Here is a 12,519-nt window from a genome sequence, read left to right on the forward strand (position 1 = left end):
TTCACTGCTATATTCTCGGTATCTAGACACATGGTGGAAACTTGATACATATACACTGAATGAAAGAGATGGTCCCAGGAACTAGCTAATTTCCATTAAGAAACTGCATGAATCAGTATCTACCATTACTGGGAACATACTTATGGTGGATCATCAAAAACCTACTTACTGGCAAAAATCTTAGTTCGATTTAGAACCGAAGTCCATGCTAACTCCATTCCTCCAAACCCCAAGTATTTGTTTAAAAAACATTCTGAAGATACAATGTAAAACATACTGTTTAGACATCCATGCAGCATGCTCGAAAGACAACTCTGCACTTCCGATTTTTTTCTTACACAAGTCGATGTGCTTTCGGAACTGAGCAATTGCGTCCAATGGCGTGTTGTGCTGAAAACACAGCCTACAGATCTGGAAGATGTAAAATCAACCCCGAAGTAAAGAAGAAAAGCAAAGTCAAAAGGCATAATCATTTGAAAATATATAAAAATTGAGACTAACTTTAAAAAGAGTACGGAATTTCCTTCTCTGAAGTTCAATAGAATTGAAGTGCAACAGAACTGATTTTCTCTATTAGAAAGGTTATGCTAAAAACAGAGGTTATGTCCCTTTGATTAATGAAATAAAATTATTCACTATTTGTAATGAATCTATTCTATACCTTACAAAGTTTTTTGAAGTATAGAATAAAGAAATATTAAACCCAATGAAGAGCATAAAGACAGGCAAAAATGAAATATTTCCAACAGGTAACTGAGAAAGGACAGATTAACTTTCAGTTTTAGAACTGTCAGAAAGCTAAAGACTTTTTGTAGAACAATTAGAGCACAGTAGCCTCCATATCAAACAAGGATTACAGAAATTCTTGAAAAATTATCTGGGATGTTATTTCAAAGTAATAATCTATATGTATGTAGGGTAAAGGAAAAAAAAAGAAGAAACAAAGCCTAAATTTATTTCCACATGCTTATTACCACTTTTAATTTTATTTTTTTAGGTATAAGGGAATACATGAAAAGTTAAATCTCTCATCCATCCCTGTCCCTCAGCCATCCAATTTCCCTCTCTAGAGGCAACAAGCTCCCAGCATACATTTGGTGATATATTCTGTCCACAGACAAGTATGTGCATTTACAAATAAACTATTATTTTTATACAAATAGCATCACACTAAATATGCTGCTTTGTGCCTTACTTTTTTCACCTAACAATATATCTTGGATATCATTCCATTTCAATGCATGGAGCTGCTTCATTCTTGATAGTTGTATAATATTTCGTTGTTTGGAGTTATAATTTATATTGACCAGTCAGTTATTGTGGGGTTGTTTCCAACCTTTTCCTATTACAAGAGGCAATAAATATCCTTACATATGTGATTTGCAAGTCTTAGCACATACGTGGGATAAATTTCCCAAAATGGAATTGCTAGGTCAAAAGGAATATCCACTTTAAATCTGCACTGTCATTGTAAAAATAGCCTCTATAGAAGCTGTACTAATTTACACTTACACAAGCAGTGAACAAAGTGTCCCTCTGCCCTTACATCACTAACCCAGTGCCAGCCTCTTTAAAAGATGAGTGTGGAAAGATTAAAAGCAAAACAAAAAGACTCATCTGCCTTCTGGGGGTGTCTATTTCTACCATATACAACCTTAAAATGCTCACATAACAGATATAAAAGTTTTCTCTAAGGGGAATAGGTACACCTTTTCTATGGCTGGCCATTAAACCAAGGAAGGCCTACCCAGTTCTAATAAGTTGTAGCTTCTAAAATTCAATACTGTAGGCAGCTTTCTTCTCACTCCCTCCTGCACCCACTTAAAAACAAACAAGACCCTCTTCAAGGAGTTTTACAAAGATAAAACTCCTCTAAATGAGAACTCTGGGACCATAGCTCAAAACCGAGCATTACAATTAGGCTGCTAAGAACCAGGGTGCTCCTTGAGATAAAGGACATAAAATGGCATAGCATAATTCATCAAATACTCACTTTTCAGAGCAAGTGAGTCATCTGGATTTCCGAACTTTAAAAAGATACTCCAATATTTAAAGCCAAATTTTGTTTATTTGGAAGTAGAACTATTACCTTGTAGTTTATAAATCCTGCCATGGTCTTAATTTCCAGAATATTAGTTTCATGGGCTCTCAATTCATGTACAAGATTATAGGCGGTCCTGTAATTCCTAATACAGACATGGGGAAGGTAGTTAATTATGATATAAATTAATTTTAAGAAAAGATTCCTAAGAGCAAAATTATTAGAAATAACAGAAACAATATCTACTCAACATTTCTTAGCACTCCACAGCTCAGTAATGACATATACATAACAATCTCTGATGTCCTGAAAAATGATATATTGATTCATCATGTGCGGGAGGAATCAATGACTTTTCACTAAGAACAGAACCACTGTACACTGCTGTCATTAGCATCTGCCTGTAACTGACAGGAATTCAGCTGCACAATGAAAGTAAAGTGGAAAAGTGTCCAGAGTTACATGACAAAATTGACATTCTGTTAAAAAAAATTAGTATTTTTTAAAAGTACCACGTTGAGCTTCTCAAATAGAAATTGTATTGGTGAAGAAGGTGCTATCAAGACAGAGATGAGGGGCTTCCCTGGTGGCGCAGTGGTTGAGAATCTGCCTGCTAATGCAGGGGACACGGGTTCGAGCCCTGGTCTGGGAGGATCCCACATGCCGCGGAGCAACTAGGCCCGTGAGGCACAACTACTGAGCCTGCGCGTCTGGAGCCTGTGCTCCGCAACAAGAGAGTCCGCGATAGTGAGAGGCCCGCGCACCACGATGAAGAGTGGCCCCCGCTTGCCACAATTAGAGAAAGCCCTCGCACAGAAACGAAGATGCAACACAGCAAAAAAAAAGACAGAGATGGGTCAACAGCTTTAAACCCAAGTATCTCCACAACTGAAACAGGTATCACTGGTCTCGGGTATGGGCTGCAGTGGGGATGCCCTCGGGGCAGCTAGCGCTGAAGGAGAGCATAGTGTGAGAAAGGAAAGTCTGATAGAAGATGGAAGGTAATAAGAAAATCTGTCTTCTCCAAAGAAAAGTGTTTGCTCCTAACTTCTCCACGTAACAATTTTCTTTCCAGAACTGTGTTTGAACAGAATTGGAATTGAGGGTGTTTCACTAATACCACAGATAAAAAATGAACAACATTAAAACCAACTAAAACTATATGAAGTTTGAGATTTACAGAACACAATTTGGTGCTTAGCACCTCATTAGCAACAAAAGAGAGGAGGTTTCTGCAATATTCCTCTGAATGACAGACTTATTTATTTCTCTGTTCCACCCTCCCATGTATATGTAGCCTCTCCCCAGTTTTAGGATATATAGCTGGTTTTTATCCAGTTTTTTAACACTGGCACTGTTAACCTTAAAAAATTGAGTTAAAGCTAGAAAGAGATGTTTTATTAAATTGTGTTTAGTAAAATAAAAGCGAAGGGATAAAATACCTAACCACTGCCAACACATCTGCAACTACTCTTCAAAGCTCTAAGCAGAGCCTTAGAATGAAAAATGGGACTTCCCTGATGGCGCAGTGGTTAAGAATCTGCCTGTCAATGCAGGGGACACAGGTTCGAGCCCTGGTCAGGGAAGATCCCACATGCTGCGGAGCAACTAAGCCTGTGCGCCACAACTACTGAGCCTGCATGCCGCAACTACTGAAGCCTGCATGCCTAGAGCCCGTGCTCCACAACAAGAGGAGCCACCGCAATGAGAAGCCCGCGCACTGCAACAAAGAGTAGACCCCGCTCGCCGCAACTAGAGAAAAGTCTGTGTGCAGCAACGAAGACCCAATGCAGCCAAAAATAAATAAATAAATAAATTTTAAAAAGAATGAAAAATGATGCTACTGGCAGGTATTATAAACTAAAAAAAATTAATTAAAATAAAATCATAGTTGAATTGAATAAATACACCTTAAGAAATTCAGTCTGATTCAGATAATGTTTAATACACATGAAACTTTGAAAATCAGTCTTAACACAAGGATTTTACTGAGTATACAAAGAAGAAGTAGGTAACAGAATGGGAAAAATTTTAATATGTTCCTTTAGATCATGAAATTTAATTAAATTATACCAGAAAGTTTTCAGACACTATAAAATTTACTTCTGATAATAAAATGGATATATTTTTTAAAAAACTCAAATACATTCCATTTAACTAGAAAAATTAAAGTGAATATTACAAACCTGACTCTAACCAACATAAACATTTTAAACTTAAAGTTTGGTTGAGATTCAGAAATTGCCACTACTATGTTATTGTTAACATAAAGAAAAATTTAGTTTGACAGCTGTTAGAAACTTACTTCAGAGCATTTTGTGTATCTTGTTTCAACTCACTGAAGAAAGCTATTTTGAACTGATGTCTAACAAATAAAAGCTGAGAAGAAGAATGGAAAAAAAATCATTATTACACATATTCTCTTAAAAATGTAAAAATTACAATAATGTTTAAGAGGAGACCTAAAAGTATGAAGGAAAATATCCAAAATTAAAGTTCAAGAATTATTCCAGTAAACAAGTGTAGTTAAGAAGGCTACCAAGGGCTTCCCTGGTGGCGCAGTGGTTGGGAGTCTGCCTGCCAATGCAGGGGACACCGGTTCAAGCCCTGGTCTGGGAGGATCCCGCGTGCCGCGGAGCGACTGGGCCCGTGAGCCACAATTGCTGAGCCTGCGCGTCTGGAGCCTGTGCTCCGCAACAGGAGAGGCCGCAATAGTGAGAGGCCCGCGCACCACGATGAAGAGTGGCCCCCGCTTGCCACAACTAGAGAAAGCCCTTGCACAGAAACGAGGACCCAACACAGCCATAAATTAATTAATTAATTAATTAATTTAAAAATAATAATAATAATAATAATAATAAAAAAAGGAAGGCTACCAAAATCTATCTTCAAGAGCTTTAAAGGCAAAGAGGACGAAAGACAAAATAGCTTTTAAAAGCTTTAAAAAAAAACTTCAGAAGCACAGAAGCCATTTAAAAACATCAAAGTATTAAAGACATTAAATCATCTCCTCAAAAATAATCCATGATGAATAATCTACTCTAGAATGCTGCTATTATTTCCTTCTTTAGGAAAAGACACGTACCTGGTGTGTTGTTTTATTCAAAAATTCTTTATGAGATTTCACTCTTCGAATCTCAGTGTAGTAATAAGTCTGTGCATGTTCATAAAAGGCATTTTCTAATCTGTTAAAAAAGACCAACATTCAAACACTGAAGTTATTTTAAACCAAAGTGTTTTCAAGAATCATATTTATAAGACCTGAAAGTAAAATCCTGACAGAGATAATGTCTGCTTTACTTCCTGATTAAGATAAAAAGTAAAGCAAAATATAAGCTGAATTTTTAGATAAAAAAATCTAAAAAGAAGACCCACCAAAAGCCATTTAAAATTTTACAATCTAAGAAATAACTGATAAAAATAACTTTCTTATAATTTGTAAAAATTAGGTAATCACTAATAATCTCCTATTATTTTATAATTTTATAAGTATGAAAGAAACAAATATCTAATAATTAGATTCAATTATCTTTTGTGACTCTGACATTTAGGGTTTAAAGATTAAGGAAAATAATGGGAAAAGGACCAAAAATGAGAACTGGCAAATGAGGTGAAAATAACATTTGTATAAATTAAATCCTGCTTCATTCTATAACTATGAGACTACAGAGGAACCAAGAAAATTTGCCCAGAGATGGATAAACAACTCAAAGTTCTGTTTGTGAAAATAAGTACATATCAGAAGTATCTTCCTAGGGCATGAAAGAAAGCTGAATTGAAAGTCAGATAAGGATTAAACTTCAAGGTTCTTCCTCCTCAGAATAAAACAGAGTTCTGAAGCTGCATTCAAAGGGTTTAAATACATCTAAGAAAAATATGAAAAAAATGAAATAAAATGGAATAGTCAAAACTTAAAAAATTCAGTATACATTCTAGGTTACTTACCTTATAATATAGCCCACAAGGTGGTCCGTATGGGGCAGTACAAACAAAGACTTCCCCGAGAGTTCACACGCATTGCACAAGGCTGCAGCCCTTTCTGAAGCAATGACATCTTCTCCTGTTGACAAGTGCCATAAAGAGAGAAAATAATTAATGCATTTTTTCTAAATGGACATTTCTCCAAATCAGTATAATATAATTAAGAAAAAAAACCCAAACCACTTTTCACCATGTCTATAAGACGCCTGGAATCCTTGAGAGCTCTGTGGGGTGCTTAGAAGTTACACAGTACATATATGTTAGGAGAACACTGTGGAATTTTCTACTAGGCCAAGACAGGCCAAGTAATGCCAACAGATATACCGCATAATTGTTTCAAAACCGTAACTAAAAATGGAAGCAATAGTTCATGAAAGTTGTTTCCAAAACTATTTAAGATGCTTCAAGTTTCAAGATAGAAACAAAAAAGGTATTTTGGCTTCTAAAGTCTGAGATGGTAGAAGATATACGCATTTGAAACCAGGACATTTTCTTATAGGAAACTAGAAATGCTACAGCATTTTTCTTTGCTCTATTGCAAATTAAGAAAAAAATTTTACGTAAGGAATATAATTTCAAATAGATCTCATATAAGCAAAAAACCTCCTTTTTTAAAAATCAATAACTCTTTTGTCAATTGACATGTGCCTCCCTGGAGGGAAGGGGAACTAGGGAGCAGGACCTGAGAAGATCTGCACTCTTTAATGTTTTAAATTTTTACAATAAGCATTTACTCATGCATTATTGGTACTTTTTAAAGTTAACACACCATATTTCCCATAACTGAATGCGTGAAAGATTTCAACATTAAAAACTATGCCTCCTGGTAATAAGAATTGGGGGGATAAACCAATCAATTAGTTATTAATTAACCTTTTGCTACCTGGGGGCAAAGGGGTTTTCTTCTGAATCAGAACCACTGCAACTTTTGTGTTTCTCCCTTGTAAACTCTGCCTGCAGTGGAAAAAATAACAATAAAACTAATTAAGTAATTAAACTGTTTTAACTTAAAAAATGTATTCAAGACTACATAAAATACGAGCTTGACAATTCAAAGAAAGACAAATTGCAACTTAAAAACCCCAAGATTGGGGGAACTCTTTTCCTACATACAAAGAAACATACATGCCACAGTGATTTAAATTTTAAAAGTATCATCTCAGATCAAGCTTCTGTTCCTTACAAAAATCTGCTTTAAAGGCAAAAGTTTAACATATACTTCAATGTAAAAGTTACACTACAACTTATTTCTTTATAGTGATATATTAGAGTAGTCATCCAAAAGAATTACTTTGAAATAAATGGTGATAAAGCAAAAAGTGTTTTATGAGACTAAATAGCAAATCACTATATCTCCCCCCCAAAAAAATTATAAATGCAAGAAGAAGCATTTGGAACTTCAGGTCAATTTGTCTTAGAAATTTCTTCATATTGCTTACCATTCCTTAAGTTAATATTAATGCTACCTGTTGGAAGTGAACAGGTTTCATTGAAGGCCAGTGAGCCCCAAATGACTACTGCAGTCTTAACAGCACTCAACTGCCTTCGACAAATGTCAGTAAACTCCAGATGTGAGTCTGACCCAACACAGTCAACCTGACAAACGGGACATACCTAACTATTTCCACTCTGGTCGCGCACTCAGACTGCTTTTCCTTCCACTGGGGCTCATCCCAGTCTAGTTCGTAGAACACAACCACCAGGGCTGGCACCAGATTCAGATGTTTATTCATCCAGCCTGTCTTTAGGATCCCTTTGGGAATGTACCATTCATACGAAGTTCTCTGCAAACATTAGCCAAAGTTGAAAAGAGGTATTGTGACAACAAGAGCAGCAGAAATCACCTGTTGTGGAGTGCAGGCGCTTTCTCTGTATGTATCTCATTCAGTATACACACGCCGCATTTCTAAGATGAGGACATTCAGGCTTACAGAGATCAGGTAAGAGCTAGCAAGTACTGGAGGTAGAATCTCAACCCTAGAGCCAGTACCATTTCCATTTAAAGACTGACCAAAGCCAAAGCATTTCTAATCATGTCCAGGCTTTCAAATACCCTGGAAGTAAACAGCCTTCTTCCCCATAAATTCTACTTATATTCCTCACCATCCCAGATTCCGTTCTTGTAAAAGCTGCTCAAATATTCTCTAAAACCCAATATGGTTTCGTCTGCTTCAAAGTCATGTCACCAGGATGGCATGACACCTCACTTGTGGGTGAAAGAAAAAAATGAAGGACAATTCTTAAATACAGAAGCATAAGGGCAGTCACTGGGGGTCAGCACTAAGTGTCATGTCGTGGGGAGGGGATGCCCTGAAGAACCCGGGTGAAATCTCAAACTACCCCAAAGCACCCACACTGGCCAGACTACTCCAATTCACGCTGGTCCAACGGTTATTCCACGTGAGGAAAGAGAGGACAGGAAGGAAATCTGACACAAAACACCTTGGGAACTCAGGAAAGAACCAGGAGGAAAATGAGGATTCTGAAGAATGAATCCAGGAGGAAAGGGGTGGGTCGTGCTGGGCCGCTGGTCTTCCTTGACACAAACACCACACTAAAAAAAGTGTGTAAGAGCCAGGGGTGCTATTGCTCCCACAGTTTCAGAGAAAGCTCATAGTTCCTGGCACTGGGTATATGAAACTGTGTCTCTGGTGTGTGAGTCTCAAACACACGCAAAAGAATCAGCGGGTGACCAAATCTACAGGTCCTATGCTCCCCCAAGTTTAACTGAGGACAGCCAATATTGACATGCTTAATAAACACCCCAGGTGATGATATACTTGGTCCAAAGACCAGTCTGTCAGAAACATTGCTGTAGGGGGGAAAAAAAAGTAGGCAGTTTATTTTAATCAATGTGTCTTATTAACTGACTTTCAGACCAACCTGAAAAGATTACAATAAATGACAAATTAGTCAATGTACACAACCTTCTTAAAAAGCAAATTGACATAATAAGCAATATACGTGTATGAGTTGCTATTATTAATTCATACTATCATCATTCTAAGTATTTTTTTCTAAGTAAATCAGAGTCTCTACCATGATGTTCACTCTAAAAGTCAGTTTTGAACTTAATACCCCTCCTACACCACACTGAATAAACTGTTTTAGTTTACGTAGAACTCATCAAGGACAGAGAGTATGTATTATTTAAATTTCTATCACCAGCCTGTTGCATAGCTCCAGGTACTCTAAACCAAAGCAAGTGCTCAAAATATGTTTGTGAAATCAAACCAAACTGCAGACTATAGATTTTATAATGATACTGGCAATGGTGAGTGGGGAACGTGAGACCTTCCTTTTAGAGAGGCCTTTGTTAAAATTATGGAGCCTTGGGGTCTCTTTTTAACAACAAATAAAAAATGGAAAACCTAGGCTCATAGGATAGAAAGCTTAATAATTATAATTATTCTTCTGGAGTAAAAAAAAAAAAAGGGATTATTAGATACATCTGTAGTATATTACATACAGGAAAACGTCTGGAGTTTTCTTCATGCACCACTGTAACCATACCCTTGATAAACTCAGGGGTTTTCCTGCACAGATATAAGAACAGAAAAGATACACACACGCAAAGAAAGAGACAGAAGGAGAAGGAGAGTCCCCTTGAAATCATAATGTCATTACCTTGGGTCTACATTTGGGATACTCATGGTCACCTGGGAGCACCTTGAAAGAAATCGGTACCCGATCAGCCCTCCGATTGGCACAGAAAGCATCCCAGACAGCTCGATGGACAGCATTATAAACCACATCCAGGCCCGTGAGAGTAACAAAAGCCATAGGCCGACAACATAATTCCACAGGGAAGTCCCATTGTGTGGGGCTCATGTTCAAGGTGTCAGGAAAATTCTGAAATACAAATGTTAATACGTTAATAATTAATTTCTTAAAAGCCCACATCCACATCTAACATATGAACCTCCACCATTTGAAAAACATTACAAAAAGGTGAAAGTCTTTGAGTGTCTATAAACTGTCAAGCAAATCCAAAAGAACAGAGCAAAAGGGCAAACTTTAATTCTTGAATTGGACCTATTAAAATTTAATAACTATTGGTATAATATTTTTTAAAGTCTTTCATATACAAGGGTTGCAGTCAACTTTAAGACAAATCACTATTTCCAGTAACATCTCAAAACCACACAAAACTTTGGGATAAGCAGACCAGGAAAGCAGGAGGGTGATCAAACTACTGATTTGTTATAAAGAAAAACAATGATTGACTTACATATACAATAAAGTGCAACCATCCCTAATTTCTCTGTAATTGCTAACATCTAATTTCTGATTTCCTGAGATATCATTAAAATAATACGCTAATTATCTAAGTAGCTATGTTTTCTCATTTCTCCACAATTAATACAAATGTACTATTTAAAGGAAAATCTACAAGGGAAAAGCTAATAATGAATGGAAATCTCTAGGAGGACATGTTTCTACTGTGCCCTTTAGCTGAGAAGCGGTCTATATCAATCCAAGATGCACTACGTTTTGAAAAGCAATTATATAAAAGTGTTTATTGCGAACAAAATTATTATATTTTAAGAATAATTTCTCATTTTCAAAAACATGTATCATATGGTTGGTTTAAAAGGTGATCTCCACCAGTGTATCATACAGGCCTCAAATACAACTTCTGTGAGAAGTTAGGAGCACTTAGGCCACCACTTGATCAGCAAAATAGTATTTTTAACTGAAAAGTTAATTTAGTAAAGACTATTAGGCTTCTCACACTTAAGTACTGATGGGAACAATGGGTACTAGATAATTGGTTTGGAAAGCCTATCAGAAATGACAAATGTCCACAACAGACAGAAGTTTTAGAATTGCTTAAACAGATATTCTGAGGACAGGATTAAGGTATGAGGGCAAAGGACTGCATGTTCAGAAACAGATTCTAGTTCTAGTGAATGTGGGGTGAAAATAAAAAAGAGATGGTCAAAACACAATTTAGGTACCACTGCTTGATCCCAAAGAGTCTAGATTAGAGCCCTAAACACCCACTTCCTTTAATAACCCCAGAGGCTCAAGAGAATTAGCTGTGTCCTTTGAATATGGAGTGGAAATAAGGGGAAACAGAAATGACGTTTAAATCACTTAAAATCACAATCCTGTCCAAGAGAAATATAATATAAACTACATAAATAATATAAAATTTTCTAGTAGTCACATTAAAAAAGTAAAGAAAGGGATGAAATTAATTTTAATAATATTCTACTTAACCAATATGTCCAAAATATTATCAATTCAACATTACTATAAAAGTTATTAGTGAGATGTTCTACGTTTTTTAATACTATGTCTCCAAAGTCTGGTGTGTATTGTACACCCGGAGCACATCTAGCCTATTTCAAATGCTCAATAGTTACCTATGGAGACTGGCTACTATACCAGACAGTGCAGCTCTAAATTACGGTAACTCTGTCCCAAAATAACTGTATGAAAATTGTATCAGAAATTCTTGCCACATTGTACCTTAAAAGCTTTGGCATTTGAAATGGCTTTGCCTATTCGGTGGCAAAAAGTGGGAAGAATATCAGCAAAGGACAAGTGCAGAGGTTGTATGGATCTCGATGACAGCCTATAGGAGAAATTTCCAGATCTCCTGGAAAAAACCAATGAAGCAACTAACCAAACTATGACCTGGAAGGAGGTGCAGAAGTAGGAAGCGAACACTCTGGATGGGAGATCCTGTAGCGCAATGGAAGTCGTCTGGAAGCTGGCGTGGTCATAAAATTATAAGGAAGACCCTTAGAAAGAATGACGGACTGCAAAGAAAGGTGACCTAACGAAAGTGGCAGGTTAAAAAAAATAATGCAGTCGCTATTTTTTAATTAACGGGGAGGTTCGGGATGCAGGACACAAGGCCAGTAAGGATGGGATTCAAAGATGTCCAACTACAAAACAATCAAAAGAGGAAGGACAGTTTGGGGCCGGGATGGTGAAACGAAAGCTGATGTTGAGGATGTGAAGCAACAGCCCAACTTAAGAAAGGATACCGCCCCAGGGTCGCAGAATCCTGCTCCGGTAGCTCCAATGAAGAAACGCTGCAGCTCTAAAGGCAGACGCTATCTTCCTCCTCTCCTCCCCTACCCACCTTAAACCTGGAGGCCCTAGAAATAGGTGTGTCTTTTCTTTAGAAGCTAAAAGAGAAATGCATTCGCTGATGCTGTACGAATCACAGGCCCCCCAAACCAGCATCGTTAAGCGCTAGCAATCTCCCTCGGCGGTCTCGCCCGGCCCCACTGGTCTCCCGACCCGGACTCACCCAGGCCGCACGCCCCGAGCCCGCTGCAGCTGTGGCCGGTCGCCGCCAGCCGGGGGAGAACCAGGGGAAGCAGGCGGGGTTGGGGGGGGGGGGTGTCACAAAACGCCGGAGGCCGTCCCTACCGCCACCGCCCCTGAGCCGGTGCCCACAAGCGAGACTTCCCAGGGCCCATCCGCGAAGGCACAGGAAGCACTTTCTGGGCTTGACTGACAGCGCTCTAGGCCAA

At 37.8% G+C, this 12,519-nt stretch overlaps 1 protein-coding gene across 1 annotated transcript in view; it reads right to left on the reverse strand.

The window, feature by feature from the left end:
- TRAPPC11 (trafficking protein particle complex subunit 11) overlaps window positions 1-12,463 on the reverse strand; it is a 42,598-nt gene extending 30,135 nt beyond the window's left edge. The window contains exons 1-9 of the mRNA XM_081220722.1: window positions 12,294-12,463; window positions 9,650-9,874; window positions 7,637-7,806; window positions 6,906-6,976; window positions 5,987-6,101; window positions 5,127-5,226; window positions 4,347-4,420; window positions 2,090-2,186; window positions 278-411 (exon numbers count right to left, since the gene is read on the reverse strand). Coding sequence (XP_081076848.1) covers window positions 278-411; window positions 2,090-2,186; window positions 4,347-4,420; window positions 5,127-5,226; window positions 5,987-6,101; window positions 6,906-6,976; window positions 7,637-7,806; window positions 9,650-9,853 — 965 coding nt within the window. The 5' untranslated portion in view covers window positions 9,854-9,874; window positions 12,294-12,463. The remainder of the gene's footprint in view (window positions 1-277; window positions 412-2,089; window positions 2,187-4,346; window positions 4,421-5,126; window positions 5,227-5,986; window positions 6,102-6,905; window positions 6,977-7,636; window positions 7,807-9,649; window positions 9,875-12,293) is intronic.
- Between the last annotated feature and the right edge of the window lie 56 nt (window positions 12,464-12,519).

The sequence above is a fragment of the Mesoplodon bidens genome (assembly GCF_964165515.1).
Source record: "Mesoplodon bidens genome assembly, chromosome: 20".
Lineage (NCBI taxonomy): Eukaryota > Metazoa > Chordata > Mammalia > Artiodactyla > Ziphiidae > Mesoplodon > Mesoplodon bidens.